The sequence below is a fragment of the Aquarana catesbeiana genome, linkage group LG03, assembly GCF_042186555.1.
Source record: "Aquarana catesbeiana isolate 2022-GZ linkage group LG03, ASM4218655v1, whole genome shotgun sequence".
Classification (NCBI taxonomy): Eukaryota; Metazoa; Chordata; class Amphibia; order Anura; family Ranidae; genus Aquarana; species Aquarana catesbeiana.
In genome coordinates this window covers 519,813,932-519,841,537 of record NC_133326.1, presented here as the reverse complement: position 1 = coordinate 519,841,537, position 27,606 = coordinate 519,813,932, and the positions used below count along the sequence as shown (strand labels likewise).

At 42.7% G+C, this 27,606-nt stretch overlaps 1 protein-coding gene across 2 annotated transcripts in view; it reads left to right on the top strand.

Moving 5' to 3' along the window:
* The window catches only part of BLTP3B (bridge-like lipid transfer protein family member 3B), a 156,772-nt gene that overhangs the window by 87,493 nt on the left and 41,673 nt on the right, over positions 1-27,606 (top strand). For both annotated transcript variants that reach the window (XM_073621200.1, XM_073621201.1), the window contains exons 10-14: positions 6,410-6,580; positions 8,940-9,049; positions 10,703-10,844; positions 14,209-14,399; positions 24,127-25,505. In XM_073621200.1, coding sequence (XP_073477301.1) covers positions 6,410-6,580; positions 8,940-9,049; positions 10,703-10,844; positions 14,209-14,399; positions 24,127-25,505 — 1,993 coding nt within the window. The remainder of the gene's footprint in view (positions 1-6,409; positions 6,581-8,939; positions 9,050-10,702; positions 10,845-14,208; positions 14,400-24,126; positions 25,506-27,606) is intronic.

Here is a 27,606-nt window from a genome sequence, read left to right as displayed (position 1 = left end):
CAGCCCTTATACAATCATTTCTGCCATCTAGAAGTCCCTCAAGAAGCAGTGGTAGAGAGGTGTTTGGGTGTGCGGATGGCAAACTCACATAGTAGGTAGTACATGGTACAAATTTGGTGTAGCAGGGTTGGGGGAAGTGTTTGGGGGGGGGGGGGGGGGGTATGAAACATAGACCAACACATTTGAGGGGAATTGGGACTTGCACCCCTTTCTTCTGGGCTGTAAAAACCCCAAAAATATATATCATTTCATGGGGTACAGGAGTAATATTCATTAGGGCTGTTTGTGATACAAGTGATGAAATGTGCTTTTATGATTATATAATAATTGAAAAGCTCCTCAACTGTATGTTTTACCAGTATTCAAAAAAGACTAGTAAAACTTAATGTGAACAAATCACTTGGTCACGATGGATTACATCCGAGAGTCCTCAAAGAACCTAGCCATGTTATAGCCAGACCACTGTTCCTAATTTTTAAGGACAGCTTACTCAGTGGAATGTTACCAGCAGATTGGGGAAACACAGATGCAATGCAAATGTTTAAAAAGAGCCAAGATGTATACCTAGAAACTACAGACTAGTCAGCTCAACATCAATAGTATGCAAACTATTAAAAGGAATGATAATGGAACTTATTCAAGAATTTCCTGATGAAAATAGCATCATTAGTAGTAACTAACATGGTTTTATGAGGAACTGTTCTCTCCAGATAAACCTTTTATCGTTCTATGAGGAAGTGAGCTGTAATTTGAACAGAGGAAGGCCCATGGATGTAGCTTATAAAGATTTCACTAAGCCATTTGATACAGTAGAAAACAATTTTAAAAGATGGATCTCAGACTACTGTTAATATTTTTGGGGGCAAAAAAAGAAACCAATTTGTCTAGTGTAGACGGGGTACCTCCACAACTTAGGTAATTAGTTAAAAAAAATTGGAAAAAGAAACGGGAAAGGGACAAGTGGTTGAATGGAGGACTAAACCATTCATATGCCAAATAAACTTTATTAGTACAAAAAATATAAAGATATAAAAATTACCCTCTGAGCATCGTAAAATAGTGTTTGATACAGTACCCCACAAATGATTACTTTACAAATCAGGAGTTTTGGCATCGATGACATGGCATGTACCTGGAAAAAAAAAACTGGTTACAGGAGCGTGCCCACAGGGTAGTAATAAATGGCATATTTTCTGAATGGTCTGGAGTTATGAGAGGGGTGCCCCCAGGGCTCTGTGCGGGGACTAATTCTGTTTAACCTGTTTATAATGATATTGATTTTGAAATGGTGTTTGCTGATGATACAAAACTAATCAGGGCAATAACTTTACAACAGGATTTGACAACTTTACAAGAACTAGTTAAAAGAGGCTTGGGCACTGGGCAGCTATATGGCAGATGAAGTTCAATATAGGAAAATGTAAAGTAATGCACTTGGGAGCTAAAATGCAAATACACACTAGGGGGAGAACCTTTGGGGGTCTTGGTAGAAAACAGACTCAGCAATAGCATGCAATGTCAAGCTGCAGCAAGCAAAGCGGGCAGACTATTAACATGCATTAAAAAGGGTATTTACTCAGTTACTACTTAAAGTGGTTCTAAAGCCTTAAAGTTTTTCACGTTAATGCATTAAGGTGAAAAATCTTCTGTGCTGCAAAACTCCTCCCAGCCCTCCCTTATACTTACCTGAGTCTGATCCTGTGATGTGCATGAGAGCAATAGCTACCCCGCCTCCCTGGACAGATTGATAGCAGCAGGAGATATTTCAGTAGATGTAGGCAGGGTGGCTCAGGAGTGCTTTCCATGGGGGCACTTGCCAAAGAGGAGGTGCCTGAAGCACTGGCGGGGGACCCCAGAAGAACAGGACTGGGCTGCTCTGTGCAAAACTATTTCACAGAAAAGGTAAGTATGACATGTTTGTTATTTTAATAAAAAAGAAAAAAACAAAGCTTTAATGTCGCTTTAGGCTCCGTTCACATCTAGGCATTGCTGTTTTTCGGGCGTTGTTTTTTTGCGTTTTTGCAGCGTTTTTCTACAGGTGTTTTGAAGTTCAAAAGGTCACCAGTGTAAAAGTATTACAACGCCTGTAATCTGCAAAAAAGAAGCTTGTGTACTTTTTTGAGCGACGGGTGTTTTGCTTTAGACGACAGAACGCTCAGATGTGAACAGGGGCCATTTAAATGAATGAGGTTTTTCTTGTTGGGCGGTTTTAGAGCTGAGGCTTAGAGCAGAAAAACACCCAAAAATGCCTAGGTTCTAACAGAGCCTTAGGACCTGTTCAAACCTGAGCGTTTCTCAGCTTGTAAAATGCTCAGCTCTAAAGCTGCAAAACGCTTAACAAGCAAAATCCCATGCATTTCAATGGCCCCCGTTCACATATGAGCATTTTGTCACCTGAAGCTCAAAAAAGTACATGAGCTGCTTTTTGGCAGATTACAAGCGTTTTTGGCCCAATAGAATTCAATAGAAACGCCTGACTTGAGCAAAAAAAATCTGTAAACCGCTCAAATAGCGGCTCTCCACCTCTACTTTCCTCTCCCTCTCCTCCCCCCTAGTGCTTTCCATAGTCTAAACAAAAATGCATGAAGCTGTAAAATGCTTGTAATACACTGCTAAAATGCTTTAAAAAAAGCTTATAAAAAATGCCAGTAAATCGATACGCTCATGTGTGAATGAAGCCCTCGTTCTACCACTTTACAAAACTCTAGTTTGGCCACATCTTGAGTATACTGTCCAGTTCTAATTACCAATCATCAGGAAGAATGTGCTTGAATTGGAGAGAGTCCAGAGAAGGGCACCATAGCTAATAAGAGGCTAAAAGGACCTCGGTTATGAAGAACGACTACACACATTAAACGTATTCTCCCTGGAAAAGCAATGCTTAAGAGGGGATTTGATCGTGTTTTACAAATCCTTGGAAGGTGACTCTAGCATTAGGAGGAAACTTTTCTTAGGTCTCTTATAAAGTCACACAATGAACAGAAACGAGAAACTCTGTAAGAGGGTTCTTTACTGCTAGGGTGGTATAGATGTGGAACTCCCTTCCACAGTTGGTAGGGTCAGCGGAGAGTGTAGATAAGCTCAACAGACTTTTAGGCTCGGTCTACATACTGTATATGCCAATTGGATGCATTTTTAACAGTGAATCGGACAGGCTTTCAATGGTGCCAATTCACACATGTTGTGGGGCAAACATGTCGTCCGAGGAAGAATCGTACGATTTTCAGATCGTGTGTACATGCCTTTCGAGAGCCGATCACGACAGTTCATACGATATTATTCGATCGGACAAGCACGAAAATTTTCCTCGTACAATACCAGATCGTACGATTTTTGTTTAGTCAGTATAGTTGTCGTCCGAAAATAGAATACAAATACATTACAACACATGACATCACTTCCGATTTATTTTTTTTCTGTCGTACGAGAATTTTCGTGACTTTATTTACCTATTCAATTTCTACTTGCGACTATTAAGCGTAAAAGGTCGTATGATCTGTCATACAATATTTGGATCGTGTGTACGGGCCATTAATTGGGGGGAATAGCTGAAGGATGCCTGTTCTAAAGGTGCACTAAACCGTTAAGGAATGTGTGCAAAGCTATGCAAATCATCCCTTTATGCCAGCTGTGCATTTGCATTCACCTGTTTTTACCAGCGATTTTACCTAAAATCATAGAGATTTATTCCAACCTGCATACAGTTGATTGGAAGCTGCGAGCATGCATATTTAACAGTATGTTGGAGAAGCTTTCTTTGTTCTAAATATTTACGTGCTCAAAATATAAAAGATATGCGCTGTCTCATGTGAATCAATAAAGTGGAGTATTGTGAACAAACACAAAAATTGCCACCATGTGATTAAACAAAGATAATAACATAATATGAAACCAAATTCATCAGAAAATCTTTAAAAAAAATAAAATTCATTAAAAAAATAAGTTAATCAAAAAAAAAATATTATATCTTTTCATCAAAAAAATACATATAAAGTGTCCTGGTGTTTTCATTTCATTCCATGTTCAAATCTTTTAATGAAATCAAGTGAACCACTTCCAGTGAAAAAATGTTTTCAATCCGTTTTTCCAAATATAATTAAATGTGCCGCTTATCAGATCCCAATGATCTCCAAGTTTTATAAGAGATCATATATCACATGAGATAAACAGATATGTGGATTCCTCCTGTATCTAACCCGGATTCCTCGATGGATCAATCCAGCAGCCTCCTAATTGGCTTCCTAGCCCTGCACACTCCAGCATGGACCCGCTTGATGCTCTCCACTCGGTGTATGTATGGGGTTTAAACATAGGGAAGACTCATCGCATAATACGTTAACAAAAAGGTTTATTAAAGCTAAAATATTGCACTTACAGCAACTAGGATAAACCTAGGCAATCGAAAGGGTAATCCAACCAAGAGATCAACAAGTATTGATCATCACATCACAGCTCTCATCTCCTTCCAACATGTTTCCTCTTTATAGGCTACTCCATTCCCGGAAGTAGCCTATATTTTTTTTGGTGAACTTTTTTTTTTTTTTTTGGATGAATTTTATTTTTTGATGAATAATTTTTTGATGAATAATTTTCTGAAGCATCTGCAGATTGCTTCTTAGCCCTCAAACAGGAAATTTGAATCAACCGAATGTTTGAGTATTCTTGTAGAGCTCTCAGGAGACGATAAGCTATAGGAAATTTTGGAAGTGCATACATACAAATTAGCTTGATTTTTACTGCTATCCCTTTTGCTTTATTTTGGTACACCAAGTTCGAGAATATAAATTCACATATTCCACCCTTTCAAACTAAAAGTAGTGACCCAATTTAGATGTATTACTTTGTCTAAGGCCAGCTTCACACTGGGCCAGGGCCGCGTTGGTGTTAAAGCGCCGCTCGTTTTAGCGGCGCTTTAGCGTTGTTTAAGATGTGCTTTTTGGCCGCTAGCGAGGTGCTTTTAGGGGTTAAACATGCCCCTGTTGCGGCGCTTCTGAAGCACTTTTCAGGCGCTTTGGAAGCGCTGCCTATTCATTTCAATAGGCAGGGCATTTTGGGAGCGCTATATAGAGCATTCCCAAACCGCCCCAAAGATGCTGCTTGGAGGACTTTTCCTAATGTCCCGCAAGCGCACTGCCCCAGTGTGAAAAGTCACAGTGAAATGAATGGGAGGCGGTTTTCAAGCTTTATTTAGAGGCCATTTCTAGCGCCTTAGGGCCTTTCCCCAGCTGGATAGGCGATTTCTGAAGAGTATTCTACTTTCAGGTTCTTGCGTATCTATCAATCTCATCAATTAGATTACATACTGTCGTTACTAATGGCAATATTTACAAATGTGCCTTATATTACCTTCCTGCTTGATTTGCCTGAATATTATAAAAGAGCTCAGGTGTGTTAAAAAGTGCAGTTAAATGTGCGGTTTTAAGATGAACTCCAGTATAAGTATATATTGTCTAAGTACAAGAGGCATGTGCTTTTTGTGTTTTCTTCCAGATTTTTGTATTAATCAAAAGTTAAACATTGCCTTGGGCAGGATTTTCCTTAAATAGACCGGTCACTGCTGCTCTTTCCCCTTGTGCAGGATGATTGGTCTTGTGTCCGCCCCCTCCTGTAGTTTTCTGCAGGCAGCGTGTAGTGGGTGGAGCCTGCTTGGGCCCCTCCCACAGCTCTGCCTTCTGCACAGGCAATGTACAGCACAGTGATGATGTCACCACTAATTCTGCAAAATAACTGGGTTTTGCAAATGTATTTGGTGCACACAGATCATGCATCATGTGACACAGAGCATCTTTGGGACATCCCTGTCGTATGAAGAATCTAGTTCTTGCAGAAAGCTGCACAGATGTGACGATCACCTTCAGATGAAAAAAAAAAACTGAGGCGGGGTTATGCCTAGGAAGGAACTTCCTGCCTTTTTTGCCAGTGTCCAGTAACCTAGGTGGCAGCATGACCCTGTCATAAGGATTATGAAGTGCTCTGTTATTTTTAATATTATTTTTAATAAAAGTTTTTGTGATCTGAGTTCGGCTTTTAGCATGTAGAATGGAAGTGATTTATTTAAACTAGAGGAAAGGTGTTCACGTTACCCTTACCAGCCAGTTAGGGCTCTCATCTTTCATATGCAGGTAAAATAGAAAAAGAAGCTGTCTGGTTACTGTGGGCATTAATTTGTTTAAAGAACAATTGTTACCCATAGCAACCAGATTCCATGTTTTGTTTCCTCTATGCTGCACTGATAGTAAATAGGAAAATGTGATTAGTTACAGTAGGCATTGTATTTTTTTATTGGGCAGTTACATAAATTCAACTTTCAACTTGACTATATTCGTAGTAACTTCTACCTTACTGTGGCTACCAAAGGCCTGCTTCTAAAGGTCCTGACATCTAATCATGTCCTCTCATATTCTAACAGAGGACAGTTGCTGCCACTGGATGCACTATGGGGATGCCACAAAAAACAGATGTTCCTGGGCACAGGAGCTGCTTCAAGAATTTAAATGCAATGTGGACATGCTGAAGCAAGCGGTGAAAGATCACAGCTCCAGTTCACCTATTAAAACCAACGTGTCCCAGCAGTATGGAGGTGAGTTGTTATTAAAGAGAACAAAATACAATAAAATAACATTTCTTTTTTGAAATGTGCATGGATTTTTATTTTTTTTTTACCACTGAACAATAATACTCGACTTTTATAACCTTTCATTTACCTGCCTGTCCTCCTTTCATTGATCGTTTTTCGTTCATAGAAGTTATAGTGCAGCTTCTATGAATGGAGGAGGGGGTGGAAAGGGAGGGCATAGTTGGGCACTCTTGATTACCTGTCACAGCTCCCTCAGCTCTAATAACACTCACTGCACCAGAAGATCACAAAGGCAGGGGTAGGGTGGGATTAGAGGAGAAGGATTTCAACCAAACTAGGAGACAGCAACACAAGGGATACACATCTCACTGATAGTAAGTAATGTCCCTTGCACTGATTTTTTTTTTTAACTAAACCTATTCTTTAAATATCAACAAATATTGCTTCCCCTAACCCCCCTTTCGCAAGCTGGTATCTAAGGGTAGATTTAGACGTGCTCTAAACCTCCCTTATCTCTGAAGCCTGATCTGCATTTGAATTGCATTTCAGATGCTACTGACAGGCAGTGAGGAAGCAATGTACTGCCTACTCAGTGCCTTATTTTACCAAATTTTTGCAAACGCACTGCAGACACGTGCATTAGACACGATTGCAGGGTGTTTGCACGTACATTGCACACGGTTGCAGGGTGTTTGCAGCTCCTTCCTATTTGTCTAACTGTATAGCATTTGGTGGGCTTGCCACCCACTGATCGCTACATGTCAGGTAGAGCTGCACGATTCTGGCCAAAATGAGAATCACAATTTTTTTGCTTAGAATGAAAAGATCACGATTCTCTCACGATTCTCGCGACGTAAAATCTTTCACATTATAAAAAAAAAAAATGGGCTAACTTTACTGGTTAGATTTTTTTTTTAAATTCATTAAAGTAATTTTTTCCCAAAAAATTGCATTTGAAAGACAGCTGCGCAAATACAGTGTGACATAAAATATTGCAACAACCACCATTTTATTCTCTAGGGTGTCTACTAAAAAAATATACGTTTGGGGGTTCTAAGTAATTTTCTAGCAAAAAAAAATGATTTTAACTTGAAATCAACAAATGTCAGAAAAAAGTTTAGTGGTTCAACTTTTTTCACTTACACGGGAAGTCTATTCCATTGACAAATTGTTACAATGTTTATACTTAAGTTCAACTGATAAAGAATGTTTTGTTTCTTGGCAGACTGCCAGGTTTTTCTCTTCCTTTCTTTTGAGGGCTGTGGCTTCAGAAGAGCAGAGAGAATTCTTTGCATAGAAAGAATTGTGAAACACTTTATTCAAGATCACGATAACGATTCTTGACGATTAATCACGATAACGATTCTTGATTAATTGTGCAGCTCTAATGTCAGGTGAACTCTGCTACGGGAGCAAAGCGAAGCATTGCGATCATGGCATGTAAACATCCCTGCCTATTGCACCTTAAAGTGGTTGTAACCCTAAAAGAAAAATTGATCCTGTTCCTTTAAAGCATGAATAACAGCACTGTGCTTGTTTTGTGCACGTTTGTCATGACTGCTGAGCCCTGACGTTGTGGTCAGTTTACATGCCTCCTTCACCTGCAGCTCTCCTCTGTACTCCCCCCCCCCCCCCCCCCCCCCACCTATCAGCAGCTAGTGTCGGTGCCCGCCCCCCTCCCCTCCTGCTGCTATAATAACCGTGTTTTCCTAATAGAATCCCCTGTGTTCCATTACGTTATATGCCTCAGTGTATGTCTTTTATAAAAAATATGTAGGTTTATACCTTATTTCAGAGTGCCACTCGGTGCTCACGTGATTGCCCACCAGTCTTCTCCCCTCCACCCAGCTGACATCAGCAGGGGATTCTCAGCCCCTCCTGCTGTAGTTCTCAGATTGGGGAGGAGAGCGGTGGAGGGTCACGTGAGCACCGAGTGCGGTGCTCTGAAATAAAGTATAACCTACAGTACATAATTTTTATAAAGCACATGGCACATAATGTAATGGAACACAGGGGATTCTATTAAGATAACAAAGTGGCTTTACAACCGCTTTTAGTGGGTGGGGGAGGTTTGCAGGCGGCAAAAACGTGGTTCAGCTTTTTTACCATCCCCCAACCGCAATTGTAAATGAAGGCTTTTAATTTTTTTCTAAGGTATAAGATAAAATGGAGTAGTACTTTGATCCAGGGTCCTGTGGGGCTTCTCCTAACAGTTTCTGGTTGTGGTGACTGCTCTTCAGAAACTGCTCTTTTTGCTGGTCTACAGCCAGTCTTGTCAGTGGTCCAGTGTAACAGAATACTTCATCAAGTTCAGTTATTCTAAGATTATTGGGGGGAATTTAACTATGACTTTTATTTATAGTTTCAGATTCCGGCATTAAGGTCTCACCCACAGCATCTCTGGAGCTGCCTAAATCAAAACTGATGTCCAGTTCCTTTGTGGTTAGGGTGGCTGATTTTAATATTTACCAGGTAAGCTAAAAAAGTAATATGCTCAAGTTTGAGGTGAAATTCAAGTAAAGCAGTAAAATGCACAGTTGAATACATTTGTAAGGTGTCAATTCATGAGAATAGCTGCATATAGCTGAATGTGAAAGATCTGGATGTTTGTCACTAGAGCTGAAATCCTTGACCAAGTGGGAGTGAAATAGAAGCAAGAACAGACTGAGCACACACACTAACTGATGCATTCATTACATGATCACACCTTTCATTTCATATTTGCAGATGATCTCATACATAGCAGCAGATCATTGTACTGTGTTGGCCATCAACAAAAGTAGACATTTGGATTTATAATAATACCATGTATTGGGTAACTGAATAGATTATAGTGCAGACGTGATTACCTGAAGTAGAGGCTAGTGTGCCTTGACAACTTGCACTACAATTTTTTAAATTATTCAATAAAAGGTATCATCCTATCCTATTTCTGTCTTGTGCTCTCTTCTGCTCTCACACTTTCTCTCTGCTCCATTTGTAATCTCTCTCCTTTTAAGCTGGCCATAGATGGATCTAAATTGTGCAAGCACGGACTGGCCACTGTTCCTCATCAGAAATTGCTTTTCAATCAATTTCTGTTGAACTGACCTGTTGGAACTGACCTGACCTCATGCTCTCTCCCTTCCCCCCACTTTCTCCATGCTGCTCTTGTGCTCTCCCTCCTTCCTTCACACTATCCCTCCTCCCCTTGTGCCCTCCTGTTCCTCTTTTGTGCTCTCTTTTCCTCTTGCCTTGTGCGCTCTCTCTGCTCCCATTGAGCTCTCTGTGCTCTCATTGCACTCTCTCTGCTCGCATTACACTTTTTCCGCTCCCATTGTGCTCTATCTGCCTCAGCTATGCTTTCCAAGCTCCCATTGTTCTCTCTCTACTCCAGTTGCACACACTCTGCTCTCATTGTGCTCACTTTGCCCTCATTGTGCTCTCTCTGCTCCAACTGCACACTCACTGTTCCCGTTGTGCTCTCTCTGCCCCCCTTGTGCTCTCTCTGCCCCCCTTGTGCTCTCTCTGCCCCCCCCCCGTTGTGCCCCGTCTGCTCCAACTGCACTTTCTCCGCTTCCATTGTGCTATCTCTGCTCCAACTGCACTCTTTGTGTTCCCCATTTTCCCTGCCCCCTTTTGTTCTTTTTCTTATTCCACTTGAGCTTCCCTTGTGAACTCTCTTTGCTCCCATCTCTTATGTGCTCTCTTCCTCTTCCCCTCTCACTCTCTCCTCCCTTCGCGTTCACTTTCTCCCTCTCTGCCCCATGTCTTCTCTTACCTCCTCTCCAACTTGGGTGCGTGCTCCCCCCCCCATGCTCTCTCCCTCTCCCCTCCTTTATCCCCCGTGCTCTCCCCCCCCCAACCCCCCCCCCCTCCTACCCCGCACACTTTCTTTCTCTCCTCCCCCCCACCCACAGAGCCCTCTCTCTGCTCTCCTCATCACCTTGCTCTCTGCTATCTTCCCTGCTGTTCATCATTTTTTCCTATCTCTATTTCTCTACACCTCCTCCTCCATCAGTCACCTCTCTCTGTTTCCTCTCATTTACTTTTCCAATATCTATTACAGATTTCCTGTAGGGAAGATGTAATACAGTGCAGGCTCAGACTTCTGTGATGACAATGTAATAAATAACTGTCTTTCAGGTATCCACAGCAGATCAATGCCGGTCGTCCCCTAAAACTATGATTTCCTGCAATAAGAAGAGCTTGTATCTTCCCCAGGAAATGTCTGCGATTCATATTGAATTTACTGAATATTATTTCCCAGATGGAAAGAATTTCCCCAGTAAGACTTGTCATATATCATATTTTTTTCCCTTCAATATTTTTACTCTGAAAGACAATTTTTAGACAAGAGAGGAGCAGATTTATAGTGAAGCTGTGTAAATGTGTGTGCTTTTTGTGATCTGTATAGATGGAAATAGGAGTTTGACTATTTTATGTAATCAGTCCAGTCCAGAGCGGTGACAAGGAGGCATGATCAATAGGTATTTTTCTGTAATTGCATAAAACGCAAAAAAAAAACCCACCTTATCTAAGGACTGGTAATTTGCAATATATTACATTTTTGTTGTTGGGTTTATATATACTTTAATCTAAAAATGAATATAGTTATGATCACATAAACCTTTCTTAATAAACATTATGTGTGATGATCTAACCAGCTTGCAAGAGTATGACATAGGGTTAAGAGCTGTTACACTAAATTACATGAGATCACACAAAAACAATCTTGTTCATGCTGGGAATTTTTTCCTAGTGAGAAGCAAAATTCTTAACAAAGTATGTGAGTATTACTCAAGTCTTGCTGTTTTTGCCATGTCTGGGAGAAAAAGGGTCATGTACCTGGAGATCAAGCTGGAGAGGGGGCTTCTCTTGCACCTCCTGTTCAACACCCCTGGTAGTGGCTACAGGTGGTGTAAGAACACAGAGCACACGAGGGCTGGTGTAGCTGGCAGCACCAGCCGTTGGTTGCAGGATGCAGGTGAACGTGGATCACTAGATAGGAACCAGAGACTGGAGCATGGTGACACTTGATAAGCAGACAGGAACGTAGCCAGGACACAAGCCAAAAGGTCATCAGCAGCCGGGCAGCGAGGTACAGGAACAAAGGCAGGCGTGAAATCAGAGCACAAGCTAAGGTCACAACAGGTAGGCAGGAATCCAGAGACAGGTCAGGGGCAAGCCAGGTCATGCACAGGAAGGCAAATATAGCCGGTCAAGGCACAAGTAAAGCAGGAACTACCTGAAGACCAGTCAGCAATCTATTTGTCATAATCCAGCTTAAATGGGTAGTTTGGTGCCAGTGCGGAACGTGCGTGCACACGCGTCACTTAATATGTTTGCGTGAGTGTGCCGGTACGCGTCTTGCAGAAAGCCTTTGCTCAGAATTATGAGCATGCGCATAAGCCTGCAACAGTCCTCTTCTCTTGAAACATACTGGGGCTTTTCTTATAAAATTAATCTTCAAAGCCATTTTAAACCAAAACTAGGGGCAAACAGCAACATTAAAATACATACGTGTGTTTTGTCTTACCTGCCAAAAGCTCTGTTTGTTTTAAACCTTCCTTTGATCGAAGCAGCCATGTCGGGTAGTATGGATAAGCCCATGACTTCACTTTTCTTTACTGCTTTTAAGCAATACAATTCAGTCATCAACCCTCCCCTAGCCTGCTGATAGCCAACACGTTTCTGGTGATCACAGTTACCACTTCATTAGTGCTGAAGAGCAAAACAACCTAAAACAATATAATTAAGAGCATGGCCTAACACAAAACCTATTAGAAAATTTTCAAATAGGTTTTGTGTTTGGCTTTTATCTATATATACTGTTTTATGCTTTCTAGCCTTACAGCCCCGATGAAGGGGCAGTCCCGAGCCTCTGAAACACACTGGCTATTTTTTCGAACCTGGTATATAATAAATAAACTTTTTACTGGGCTTAGAAGGAAACTAATCTAGAAAGGTAGAAGGAAGCTAATATAAATCTACATATACAGATGGCTGCCATCATTGTACTGGTTAATGATTGCTGTGCAGGCTTTGCAGGTTAGGATGTTGAAACTTGCATTTTGATCCACTAAAGTTTTGGCCAGCACTAACCTCATTTAACCTGTGCTTGATAACCTCTATTTTCCATAGTGATTCCAGCCTACAATAACAAGCCTCCTAGCATAACAGCTGTCAAGCTTCATATTTCAAACAATAGTTGCTTTTGTGGTAGAAATTAACTTATGTTGCTGTTAACTGGTAGTTGAACACTTAAAATAAAATAAGGGGGAGGCAGGGCAGGAGAAGAGGCAGGCCCCTTGTTCCATTGTTATGTGACAGAGGGCATTTCCAGCATCCCTTAACATGTGCTTGCAACATGATCATCCCATAGGACAGTGGTCTCCAAACTATGGGCCAGATGTGGTCCTTTGCTTGCCTTTATCTGCACTTGGGCTACCATCAACTGACACCAATGATGGCCAACATTCCTCCTGCAGACATCAATTGGGTACCACTCCTCCCGCAGACACCAATGATGGGGTACTATTCCTACCTTAAACACCAATAATAGGGCACTGTTCCTTCCACTTAAACCAATCATGGGACGCTATTTGCACTCAACAACACCACAGTGTTTTCTAGTCTCACTGGCCACAATCTGGCCCTTCTAAAGCCTCAAGAACAGTAAACTGGCCCTTTGTTCTGAATTTTTGGAGACCCCTGCCATAGAAGATAGCAAGACAAAAGCAAAAATGTTAAAATATACATCTTGTGAACTTGCTTGACTTTCCTTGATATATGCAGGGCACTAAGATGTGTTACTAGTGCAGATTACCTTTTTCAGCAAACTGAAAACTGTACCTGTAAGGGGGATAGAAGATACTACTTACCTCTTAAAAGCCACCTGTGCCTCTGCACGCTGTTCTACTGAAGAGAAATCTTCGAGAAACACCCTTTCTGGAGTGTCCCCTGCAACCATTAGTATGGTTGACCAGTAGATCACTGTATCCTGTAGTGATCAGAGGTCGGTGGTAGAAACCACCGATCGTGGCAGGGGACCAAGGGATGGATTCTCCCAGATGTGTGGGTTTCTGAAAAAGGCTTCAGCTGGGGAATTCTCATCAACAGAGCAGCAGTACCGTTGGCAGAAGCGGTAAACATCCACTTCTTCAAGTACAATTTTTATTGGGTGTTTCAATTTACCGACAGGGTTGCTTCAAGGATGTCCTTTGATGACTGTGTGATTGATTATTATTATTATTATTCAGGATTTATATAGCGCCAACAGTTTACGCAGTGCTTTACAATATAAAAGGGAGACAATACAGTTATAATACAATAAAATACAAGAGGATTAAGAGGGCCCTGCTCAGAAGAGTTTACAATCTAATAGGGTGGGGCAGGTGGTACAAAAGGTTGTAACTGTGGGGAATGAGCTGGTGGAAGTGGTAGGAGATTAGTTGGAGACGTGATAGGCTTTCCTGAAAAGATGAGTTTTCAGGGATCGCCTGAAGGTAGCAAGAGTAGGGGATAGCTGGATTCCTTACTATCTACAAAGTTAGCTAATATACAGGTATATAGTGATACACATGTACTGAATACAGCTGACTTTTTGGAACTTAACGGTTATAATTAAACCACTTATGATTTTTTCTTAGTTCCAAGTTCCAACCTCTACGTACAACTGAATGCACTACAGATCACTGTAGATGAGAGGAGCATCCTGTGGCTAAACCAGTTCATTCTGGACTTGAGGCAGAGCGTTGACCAATTCATGGCTATGTACAAACTCAGTGACAGCTCCAACGATGAGCACATTGATATTCGGGTGGACGGTCTGATGCTGAAGGTAATTCTCCGATCTCAGGTTATTGCAGGGAGAACAAACACTGCTGAATAATTCAGTCTGATATTCCAGGCTATTCCTCTAATCCATGCATGAATGATATTTACTTACTATGTATATTTTATGAGAGCACAGCATGGCAGCATATAATGATGTTATAAAATCTATTCTTATTTCGCCAATGTGATTACGTGAAATAAGGGGCATTTTCTATCCATGGGCGCTTTTAGATTGTTCCAAACACAAGGGAATTGAATTGCTTAAATGAGAACTACAAATTGAGTTGTTAAAAAAAAAAAAAAATTGCTTTTCTAAATCAGCGTTTTTGTTTTGGGCGTGCTGAATCAGATTGCAAGCTAGATTACATTTGGCCTACTGCAATCCCATAAACTTGCTTTCTGTGTATGTTCAGGACCATGATAGCCACTGCAGACCTGGTGCTATGAGCCAAAAGTAGACCGATTCAGTGATGGGAACAGTGTAGTAGCAGGACTTTAAAGCGGACCTGTCATTAAAGAAATACCAGGGCCTGTCAACGGTGACCTCCTTCTGAAAGTTCTATTTACTTGGATATCTCTAACTTAAAATGATTGTGAACCCTCACCTTGTAAAACAACCCATTTGGTTTAAAATAAAAATGAAAGGCAAAACATTTGTGTATAGATATAAAAACCATTATAAATACCTTTTTTCTCTCTTTAAAAGTGATCACATTCCTTCTGTTCTCAGCTGCATAAGAACTGGGGGAGAAGAAACCAGCAGCACACTGAGCTTCCCAGCGAGATATTCCACGAAGCAGCAGCTGGTGATGTCACCGGCGGATGCGCTCTGAAGGAGCGGCATACTGTGCCATTCGTTCAGAGGTCTGTGCCATAAACTGGGACTCCTGTACGCGGCTCGGCCAGTCTGACGGCCGGAGCCTACGAACCCAGGAAGAAGACTGGGTGAAAATGGAAGCCCTGCCAGTGGTGACAGCATGCCACTGGAGGGCTTCGTTTTAAGGCAAGTCTCACATAATGTGCTAGTATGCGAAGCATACTAGCACATTATGACATTGCCTTGCAGGGTGAAATTTTTTTTTTTTCCTTACTGACTCAAAGTATTGAAGCCAGAGGGTCAGCATGACAAAACTGCAACTAGAATTTCAATACTGTAAGGAGAAATTGGCAATGGCAACGTCCATGTTTCCATCATTAAAAATTTCCTTTAAAGATTAGTCCTCCCCTGGATCTTTCAATTGCTCGGCTTCTTCCCGCAGGACAGACAGCACAGGATCACCTCTGAACCAGTAGGCCCCAGACAGCTTCTGGGCCTACTTGCAGTCGCATAACCTCGGGCCAGCAGGGCCCCGAGACAGAAAAGGAGTAGTCACATACCTTAGGCCAGGAGAAAGGAGAAATTGGCAATGGCAACGTCCATGTTTCTGTCATTAAAAATTTCCTTTAAAAATGCAGGGTTTTTGTCTTGTCTGAAGCTATTTTAATTTTTTGATGGTGGATCTGTATTCTAATAAGGTATGGCTTACTGTATCCAGACATAGATCTGCTATAAAAAATATTTTTATTGTGGTTCATTAGGGGGGTAAGAATGAGCTCAAGGTGTTTGGATTAGAGTCACTTGCACATGGTAATTTCCATAGGCGAAATCCAGATTGTTCCTGGACCCCATATAGAATGATTAAAGCCTTGTACACACGATCTGATTGTCGGCAGGGAATTGTGTGATGACAGACTGTTTGCATAAAATCCGACCGTTAATACGCTCCATCAGACAATTGTTGGCCAACTTTCCGCCCACAAATGTTGGATGGCAGGCTAGTCTGTTGTCAGATTTTCCTATCGTGTGTACACAAGTCCGTCAAACAAAATTCCAAAGTACAAACACGCATGCTCGGAATCGGTGCTCACCAAACACGACTTTAGCAGAAGGTGCCCAAAGGGTGGCGCTCAAGAGCTGAAATTCTACGTAGTACGTCACTACGTTCGTGTTTGTTGGCTGACAATTGTGTACCGTTTGTATGCCAGACAAGTCCCTGGCACATGCCCTTCAGACAAAAGTCTGATGCTTTGTCTGCGGAAAATCCGATCGTGTGGAGGAGGCTTTAGAATGGAGGACACTGTTGTGAATACTTCCAAAAGTGAATAAATATCACCAACTCATCTATTTCTCATAGTGTTGCCCGAGGAAGGAGTTGTTTTAGAGCTCTGAAACAGCACATTGAAGCTTGTACACACTTATGACCGTGTACACACGACTGGACTTTTCGTCGGACTGAACTCTGAAGACTTTTTGACGGAGTTCCGATGGAGTTCTGATGGAGTTCCAACGAAACGGACTTGCCTCCACACGATCACACCAAAGTCTGATCGTTTTGAACGTGATGACATACGACTGGACTAGAATAAGGAAGTTCATAGCCAGTAGCTAATAGCTGCCCTAGCGTCCTTTTTTGTCCGTTGGACTAGCATACAGACGAACGTATTTTTCGATCGCACTCGAGTCCATCGGAAAGATTTGAAACATGTTCTATTTCTAAAGTCCGACAGATTTTTCGTCAGAAAAGGTCCGATGAAGCCCACACATGATCGAATTGTCCGACGGATTTGTTCCGTCGGACCAGTTCAGTCGAAAAATCCGGTCGTGTGTACACGGCATAACAGTTTTTTTCATTCAATCTGTGCGTTTCATAGTTGGTAAGGTTGAATATTTGGTGTATGTGTGTTCATGTAGATAATCATTTCCCATATCCCTGTATATTTTATTCACTAAGATGCACGTCCAAGAGTCTTTTAAAACTATCAATACTTCCTCCTGACAACACCAGTTGTGGAAAAGAGTTCCACATTCTTATCGCCCAGACAGTAAAAACCCCTTACGCAGCTTAATAAAGCGGTAGTAAACTGCTGTGTGTGTGTGATTTTTTTTTTTTTTTTCCTGCAACTTGCAAGGTAAAGCTATAATGTACTAGTATGCATCGCAAACTAGCACATTATGGGAAACTTACCTGAAAATAAAGCCATCAAGTGCTGTGCTGTCACCACTGAGAAGGCTCCCATCTTCACCCGGTCTTCCTTCCGGGTTCGCGGACTGGCTGTGTGAGTGGCCGGAGAAGCGATTACGTCACTCCCGCGTAAGCATTCCTTCAGAGTGCATGCGCCGGTGACATCACCGGCTGCATGTACAGTAAATATCTCTTAAACAGCGCACATTTAGGAGATATTTACAGTACTTATGGGTAAGCCTTATTATAGGCTTACCTATAGGTAAAAGTTAGAGATGGGAGTTTACTCCCACTTTTTTTTTGGTCACCTACTAGCACATTATGTGAAACTTGCCTGCAAACGAAGCCCTTGTCATTCCTGCTAGAGGCTGCATCAATGTTCGCCCGTCTTCCTTCCGGGTCAGCGGACTCCGGCTGTGTGACTCAGCATAGGTTTTTATTGCAAGCAGCAGGTATAGCAAAAAACAAGATGTGGCAGATGAATGAAAGACGTTATCTGCAGGTCAAAACATGGTAATGTGTTCCCGGATGCGAGCAGATTGCATGCGACCTATAGAGAAGTGGCCATGTCTTTCCTCACAAGGCAGAGAAACAGGAACAGGAAATTACATTACAATGAAGTGGGAGGGAACACAGATGGGAAACCGAAAAGGATGGTGCAATAAGTAAAATGACCACAAGATGGCAGTATAATAACCAATTATATAAACATTAAAGTGGTTGTAAACCCTTACAGACCAATTTGACTTACAGGTAAGCCTAGATTAAGGCTTACCTGTAGGTCCAAGAAATATCTCCTAAACCTACACGGTTTAGGAGATATTTGCATAAAGACAGGCACTGCTGTCTACGGCGCATGCTTTGTGATTGACCAGAGCTGCGAAGACATCACACGCGGGAGCCCTCAGTTGCTGCAAGAAGCTCTGAAGTTCCCGCAAGGTATGCCGGACCTTCAGAGCGCATGAGTGCAGGGTGAATATCATTGGCTGCATGCGGCATGAATATCTCTCCTAAACGGTGCATGTTTAGGGGATATTAATTATTTTCTACAGGTAAGCCTTATAGGTAAAAATAACAAAGCGGGCTTTACTACTGCTTTAAAGTGACATTTTTTTATCTGTTTATTGGTTTTCAGAACACAAAATACAGAACAACATACATTGGTTATGAAAGGTATAAGGGGTGGCCCCTGCAAGGGACACGTCTGACAGTCAGGTATACAAAACAGAACAGAAAGCATGGGTCACCCCAATGAATACAACATGCTGGCTCCTGATAGTTCAGCACAGGTCTTGAATGTACATATTGAAACAAGACATCATATTTTCAGCAGTATACGACTAGAATTTGGCAAGGTATATCCTAGATGCTGGGAAAGGTTTGCTTTTTAAAGAAAAAAAACAAAACATATCAACAAACATGTTGTACTTACCTGAGTTGTGCAATAGTTTTGCACAGAGCAGCCCCAATCCTCTTTTCTCAGGTCCCCACCGACACTCCTGGCTCCTCCCCCTTGACCAGTGCCACCAATGGTAGGTCGCTTGCTATGGAAGCACTGGTGTGTGCTCTCTCCCAAGCCCCACTGTTTGTAGCCATAAGACACATAGAACCGCGGCTTGGCCCTGCCCCCTGCTCTCTCCTCATTGGCTCACTGCTTGTGCTTGACAGCAGTGGGAGCCAATGGCTTCTGCTGCTGTGTCTCAGCCAATGAGGAGACAGAGACCCGGGTTAGCCAAGGCTCCCGTGCACATCGATAGATTGAGAAGGGGCTCAGGCGAGTATTAGGGAGACTATGGGGGGGAGCAGCACACAGAAGGTGTTTTTACCTTCATGTATAAACCTAACTAGTATGAAAAATGTTCCCTCCCCTTCTAACACCTCTGCTTACTAAACTAAAAAAAAATATATATATGTATGTGTAGCACTTAACCCCGAAGGAGCTGCTGGTCTTTGCCGTCACACCTCACTCACAGTTCACCATACCAGAAACTTAGAGTCTATACTGGGCCTTGCGCCCACCTATATATGCACAAGTCATTTAGTTCTTTTTCCAATGCTTTTTATTAACAACTTGAGCAGTACAGTAATGGAGGGTTCAAGGGAAAGTTCAGATACCTTGTGCAGATCACTGAGGAACTTTTAGATCCCGTAGACAAGTACTCCTTCAGTCAGATCTTGCTCACCCGAATAGGCCTCTCTCACTGACTTAGCACACGGAATGATGCACGGACAAAAGTCTCTGCCACAGACTTGATAAGAACAATAATTGTTGAACAATCCTCTGCCACAGGATTTAGTATTGGTAATGAACGATCCTCTGCCACAGGATTCAGTAATGGTGATGAACACAGCAACACAGTACCAATAATTCCTTTAAGCCATCCAGCAGTACTGTGAGGTAGATTTGGTTAGGATGCATTCTCTAATTGAGTCACCAGGCTCCTCTTGAGATACCAGCCTTACGCTCGGTCCTCTCCAAGATGAGTCCTCCCCCGGATCTTTCAATTGCTCGGCTTCTTCCTGCAGGACAGACAGCACAGGATCACCTCTGAACCAGTAGGCCCCAGACAGCTTCTGGGCCTACTTGCTGTCGCATAACCTCGGGCCAGCAGGGCCCCGAGACAGAAAAGGAGTAGTCACATACCTTAGGCCAGGAGGGCCAGGAGGTGAGAGAGAGAGAAAAAAATGGCGTCTGCCCCTTAAGTATCCTTTCCCAGAATGCACAGCGGTGAACCACTCCCACTGGGCTGTTTCTGGGGAAGAAGGACACTTAAAACACCTTAACCTGTTGCCCTTCCATCACTGGCCTGTGGTGACAACGACACCTACAGACGACAGTGTAGAACTGCACACAACACAGCCAATGCTGGAACAGAGGCTAATTTTAGTCATATCATTGAATCTGAACTATTTACAGAACAGATAACCCACTAAATTTACATGCAAGCGCCTGATCGTCAGGAGCAGGGCGCTAATATATATGTATGTATGTGTAACGAGCCCCTTGCTCGCTCGGTTCCACTCTCCCGACACTCCTCTGCTGCTTTAGAATCAGATTTCAGATCGCAACATCTGATTGCTCGGTCGTCCAATGCTCCGGGATTAGAACTACAGCTATGTGCCGTTCTAACCCAGTTATGATAGCTCAGAACAAACACCAGGCAGGAATACAGTCTCTTTTATACAATAAAAGAGGAGGTGCAGACCTCCTGCTCATATTACTCTAACAATACAGCTGTATCCTAATTACCATGAGCTAATTAACTAATCCCTTTAGACAGCCTAGATGACTCAGACATGACCTTTAGGCCAGACTGGAAAAACCCAAGAAAACCCCAATCAACATTATCACAATACCAGAGTTAATTAACACAAACAACAATGGGGATCTAATGACTCTTAGATCCCATACTAGAGACTTATTTACAATAAATATTTTAGCAGACAACAGACAGGTAGCTGGAATTGATGACATTAGCATTTAACAGTAGGAGTCCCAACGGTATGAATCAGTCACTATTCCAATATGGCAAATCCAGGGTCCCCAGAGTCTGTGTGTCCTGGGGGACCAGGACCCGAATCTACAGTAATACCACCTCAAGGGTCCCCAGGCATACAGCTCACAAAGAGCACCGTTCCCCCAAATGCAAGGGCCCACGATCGATCGGCAAGAGGCTAGCATTCAGTCCCCTCCAAAAGTCTCTCTCCGGGCTAGGTCTGTCACAATATATATACCTATTTTCAGTCCACTCTGGTTCAGTATTGTGCCCCAGCTTCCCTGTGCCAGCCAGCGGTGGCTGCATGAGAGAGGCAACATTGTCTGGGACATGAAAGCCTATGGGTGATGTCACCACTCCTGGAGTTTCCACTCATTGCCGAGTGCGCTCTCCTCTCCCCTGAGCTGCAGCTAACTGATATACTGTAGGAGGTCACATGACCAGACTGAAGCGGGATGAAAATAGGTAATTATATACAGTATATATTTTTTACACAGGTTAAAGTCTGCATTGATGTTAGGAGAGGGGAGGGAACGTTTTTAAAACTAGTTAGGTTTATACTGAAATCCGACTTTAAATGTATTTATTTAAATGCAAGGAGTGGAGATATCGGAATTTGGCTTGAATTCAGCCTCTTGCAGTTTCTGTACAGCAAAATAAGAGTGGGAGATGCAACACAATCCAGTCAGCTGTGCTGCAATAAAGTGCTATGCTGATAGGGGGAGAGAGCAGAGTGGTAGAGAGGCAAGCGCACCAGTCTGCTGCTTTTTGTTTCACTGCACAGTCTCAAGTGTTAGTACAGCAGAAAAAAAATCAGGTCTGCTGCCAGATAGGGCTGTGCTGTGTGGCAGAGCTGTGTAAAGACTCGTACACACGCTTTGATTTTCGGACGTCAATTGTGTTATGATGACCGATCATCCGTAAATCTTACTGTTAGTACGGTGCTTTCAACAGCCGATTTCACTTTTTTGTCTGACAAAAGCTGGATTTGCAGACCATAACATTTTTGTCAGATGTAAACTCAATGTCTGATTTTCGTTTCATTCGTACGGTTTTAGTATGAAAAAAATCGTAAGAGCAAGACTACGCATGCTCAGAAATGAAAGAATACATGCAAAACTATTCAACACGTTACGTCACTTCTGATGTTGTATTCTGTCAAACGAAAATTCTCGTATCTTCAGGCTTTAACCTCTTCCCGCCGACCGTCAAATGACAGCTGGGTGGCGGGGCTCTAGTTCTGGGTGGACGTCATATGACGGCCCTCCAGAACGACCGCTCTCGCGTGCCCGTGGGAGCGCGGATCACGGCGATAGGTGGTGTGGTGTGTTAGTCTGACACACCCCGATCGGCTGCTCTCCTGACAGGGGGGTCTGTGCTGATTGTTTATCAGCACAGCCCCCTCTCGGGTGCCCACCCAGGACCACCAGGATGCCACCAGGACCACCAGGGATATCCACCACACTGGACCACCAGGTATGCCACCCTAGACCATCAGTAAAATGCCAATCAGTGTCAGGCAGCTTCTAATCAGTGCCCATCCCCAATGCCTGCCAGTGCCATCAGTGATGCCTATTAATGCCATCTATCAGCGTGGCCGAGCGAAGGATAACACCACGTACTAGTGACAGGAGGAAGCGAGCTGTACGGTTTACCGATCGGGGGAGACGGTTGGTCCATCTAATAAGCGGGCGAGGAGAGGGTGAGAGAGACTTCTTAGATGCCGGCTGTAGTAGGGTCCGCCGTGACCGCATACCCCCTAGAAGGTTGATCCAAGCTGCTAAGTTGATATTGCATTATACAGATTGCCATGGAGTTTGCTGTGCTTTTTAATTATATACACAATGTGAGTGGAACTTTTGGAGTGTGTGTTGTTGTGTGCATTATTAAATTTTTACGTTATCACACTATTGGGAGTTTTTTTAATTTACATATGGAATGAACCTCCGGATGGAATTGGTTTAACCCTTGCCAGTAGCTACAGATATCTATGCCTTATAGCCTCATACGAGAGTGGAGGCATGAGGAGCTGGTGAGTGGCTGTCCATTGGGAGAGTGGTCACTGAACACAGAGGTGTGGTGGAAGAATTTGGTAGAAGAACTTACACTCCTGAAATAAAAGGACTTGCTGTGGCACATTTAAAGTTTTTTTGATCACGATCACGGACACTTTACACATGTGTGTGTTGTCCACAGAGTTTTTACTGTTGCAGTCACATAGTTATTATGTGACACTTATAGACTGTTATTAATTTTGATGGTATACACTGTTCTTATGTAGTCACTGCATGGGGACTGATGCATACTAATATCTGAGCAGTATTGGCACTTAGTCACTTTATGTACTGTTTGTTTGGTGTTTTATATTCATTAGGTTCATCAATAGTGTTATATTACTATATATATATATATATATATATATATATGTATATGTTATTTTTTATCTTTTATTTTTATTTAGATACACACAAGGAAATGGGTGTTCCCTAGATTAGATAGTTCATTGTAAGAGGTGGGAGAAGCTGTAGAGATAGCGCCACGATTTAATTCTTCACGTGAGGTGCAGTGCACTTATTACACGTCATAGATTTAAATATTTCTTATTCATCTATCAGTGCCGCATATCAGTGCCGTCTATCAGCGTCACCCATAAGTGCCCATCAGTGCCACCCATGAGTGCCCATCAGTGCTGCATATCGGTGACACCTCATCGGTGCCACCTTGTCAGTGCCCATCAGTGAAGGAGAAAATTTACTTAATTTACAAAATTTTATAACGGAAACAAAAGAAAAACTTCTTTTTTTTTCTTCAAAATTTTAGGTCTTTTTTTTTTTTTTTTTTAATCTGTTTCGCAAAAAATAAAAAACGCAGAGATGATCAAATACCACCAAAAGAAAACTCTATTTGTGGGAACAAAATGATAAAAATTCTGTACAGAGGGTACAGTGTAGCATGACCGCGCAATTGTTATTTAAACAGCGACAGCGCTGAAAGCTGAAAATTGTCTTGGGCAGGAAGGGGGGTAAGTGCCTGGTATTATGGTAAGTAGATAATCTCAAAATACAATGGACAGAAATCTAAATCTTTTGGCAAGTAAGGCAGCTGTCATATATGCATTTCATCTGTTTGCCAGAATTAGCCACTATGCTTTGAAACGGGAGCAAAAACATAGCTGATTCTATAGAAAGATTGACTTCTATAATGTGTGTTTTTTTTGTTTTTTTTTACACAGCTTATTTTACCATCACAAAAGAAGTTGGACTGTCACCATGACCAGCCAACTGCTATCAGTATCCAGACTTCTGAAATGATCGCCAGCAACACGAGGCAGTCCCCAAACTGTCGACGTTCAGACCTTGAAGCCATATTCCAGGACTATAAAGACTACCCTTTCTTCTCCAAATCATTCACCTCCTTCCCCCGCTCAGAGGACAGCAATGACCTCCTGCACCCCATATTTCAGAGACATGCATTTGAACAGGACACTAAAATGCATGATGTCTACAAAGGTTTTGTTGCACCAAAGCTGGACACCAATGCGTTGAAAACATCCTCCGGTAAGGACATCTGGGCCATACATTTCACACAGTTTTGGGTCGACTATGAAGGGATTAAAAGCGGAAAAGGCCGACCTGTAAATTTTGTTGACTCCTTCCCCTTCTCCATCTGGGTTTGCCAGCCCAGACGTTTCGCACAGTCTCAGAAACAGATAGTTTCTAACGGTGATACTTTAGTAAACCTTTCCAAAAGCGAATCGACGGACTTTGCCGGTCGTCTGCAGCGCAAAAAACTTTTAAAACAATACTATCACACAGATGTGGATGGCCAGAGTCTGCCACTGCAGAAGTCCCAGTCCTTAGACAGTAGCTTATCAGTCCCACCACCTGCAGAGCCACCCCAAGCAGACATCCAGGTCCTCGCTTATATTCAAAAACACACGAGTGCTCAAATGAATCACTATCAGTATATTTTTTTATTGCTGCTGCAGGAATCACTAAAGCAGGTCATGGACAATCTGCGGAAGGATGTAGAGGGCGTGACTGGAAAACCAGCTGAGGACACCAAACTGTCCATTGGTCTGCTGCTAAAAAGTGCCGAGGTTTCTTTATTATTGCACCCTTTACCAGAGGAAAATACATCCACCTGCCCCATCTCCCAACAAGGGAGCCCTCTTGCTGGAAACAAACAGACTTCCCCAGCAGAGAGCACCCATGAAGATAGCATATGTAACTCAGCTCTTGACTTAATCATTGATTCTGCCAGTGGTGACTCTGGGGCAATTCTAGAACCTAGAAAGATTGACTTGCCGGATGTTGGCCTATCAAAGTCGCCCAACATTGCTGAGCCAAGGATGGAAAGTTTGGAAAAATCTGTTGAAGGGTCATCTTTGAAAGTAGAGGATGGAGTTTTGGGCCAGCTGATTAATGTCAACGGTCTTAAAGAGGATGCCCACTTAGATGATGCCCATAATAGTGATGATAGCATTTCCGGTTCAGTCAGCCATTTTGAAGAAAACCTTATTAACCTTCAAGCCCCCGATACAGAGCCTGTTTTGGATCCACTTCTCAGCATACAGTTCCCTGAGGCTCAGAAGAAACAAACTGACACAAGGTAATTTGATTTACTTGTTCAATATACCTTTAACCTTAGTCCTTAGGGTTCAATATTGAGTTGGCCCACCCTTTGCAGCTATAAGACCCCTTTCACACTGGGGTGCTTTGCAGGTGATACAACGCTAAAAATAGCGCCTGCAAAGCACTCTGAAAGAGCCGCTCCTGCCTCTCCAATGTGAAAGCCCAAGGGCTTTCACATTGGAGCGGTGCGCTGGCAGGACGCTAAAAAAAGCCCTGCTAGCAGCATCTTTGGAGCGGTGAAGGAGCAGTGTGTATACCGCTCCTGCCCATTGAAATCAATGGGCAGCGCTGCTATACTGCCGGCAAAGCTGGTTTGCGGTTGGTTTTAACCCTTTAGCGGGGGTAAAAGTGCCCCACTAGTAGCCGAATAGCGCCGCGAAATTGACGGTAACCGTCGCACCCACCGCCCCCAGTGTGAAAGGGGCCTAACAACTTCAACTCTTCTGGGAAGGCTGTCCACAAGGTTTAGGAGTGTGTCTATGGGAATGTTTGACCTTTCTTCCAGAAGCACATTTGTGAGGTCAGGCACTGATGTTGGACGAGAAGGCCTGGCTCGCAGTCTATGCTCTAATTCATCCCAAAGGTGTTCTATCGGGTTGAGGTCATTACTCTGTGCAGGGCAGTCAAGTTCCTCCACCCCAAACTCATCCATGTCTTTATGGACCTTGCTTTGTGCACTGGTCCAAATCGTTTGGTGGAGGGGGGATTATGGTGTGGGGTTGTTTTTTTAGGGGTGGGCTTGGCCGCTTAGTTCCAGTGAAGGGAAATCTTAAGGCATCAGCATAACAAGCCATTTTGGACAATTTCATGCTCCCAAATTTGTGGGAACAGTTTGGGGATGGCCCCTTCCTGTTCCAACATGACTATGCACCAGTGCACAAATCCCTTTCTGTTGAAATGCATCTATACGCAAGTATGTTACTGATTATTACGGAGAAACTTTTTCTTCTAGAAAACATGTATAATATAATCAGTAACATTTTTATGGCCATGTGAAAGAAACCTTAGGATTGTACTTTTTGATTCAGTTTTAATACAATTGTGTATGTGTCCAGACTAGAAACGTCTTACTTTTGTGTTTTATATATTTCCAGCCATATTAAGCTAAAACTGACCAAACACATTAGAGGACGGTCAGATGTACAGGCACCACATGGTATTGGCATGTAAAGCTGAACTCTTAAAGAGGAAGTAAACTCTTATGGGTTTTACTTCCTGTTTCCCCCTGCAAAGTAAAAGCATAATGGGCTAGTATGCATCGCATACCAGCCCATTATGTTGCAGTTACCTGCAAACAAAGCCCGCGATGTCCCAGAGGTCCCTGCTGGTTTTCACCCCTCTTCCTTCCGGGGCCGTGGACTCAAGCTCTGTGACTGGCCAGAGTCGCGTGACAACACTCCCGTGCATGCGTGCGGGAGCCGACGGTCATGGCACGGGCCCTTTAGAATCTGCACAATTGAGCCCTTTCTTTAGTGCGCATGCGCCAATAACGGCGCAAGCGTATATGGTAAATATCTCCTAAACCGTGCAAGTTTAGGAGATATTTCCAGTACCTACAGGTAAGCCTTATTATAGGCTTACCTGTATGGAAAAGTGGTGTGTAAGGACAACAGAATTAAAAAAATTCTTTGGCAAATAATATAGCTCACATACATGCATTTTACTTATATTTAGCTCTTGCCTAAAGTTTAGCTTTAGGGATTGGCCCAATTTATCACATGTGGCAGTAAGACAGTAAGCCTTGTGTGAACTCAGAAAGGAGATCTTTTTTTTCCCCCTACAAGCTTCTGGTAGCTGAATTGAGCAGTGGGGATCGAAGGAAAGGTAAGTATGGGATGCTGGGAAGGTTTAAAGTCTGTCTGGGCAAAAGAAAAATATTATAATTGGTACAGCTTTGCAATAAGTGTACATTTCTGCTTGTCTTAGCCTGTTAAAAGTGCTACAAGTACAAAAAAAAAAAAAAAACAGTTCATCTGCCAGAAACCCACCGAGTCCCTAATTGTTTGAGCTGAGAAGTCTGACTCACTGTCCAATTCTCTTATGTGTAAGGCACATGTGTCAAACACAAGTCCTGCGGG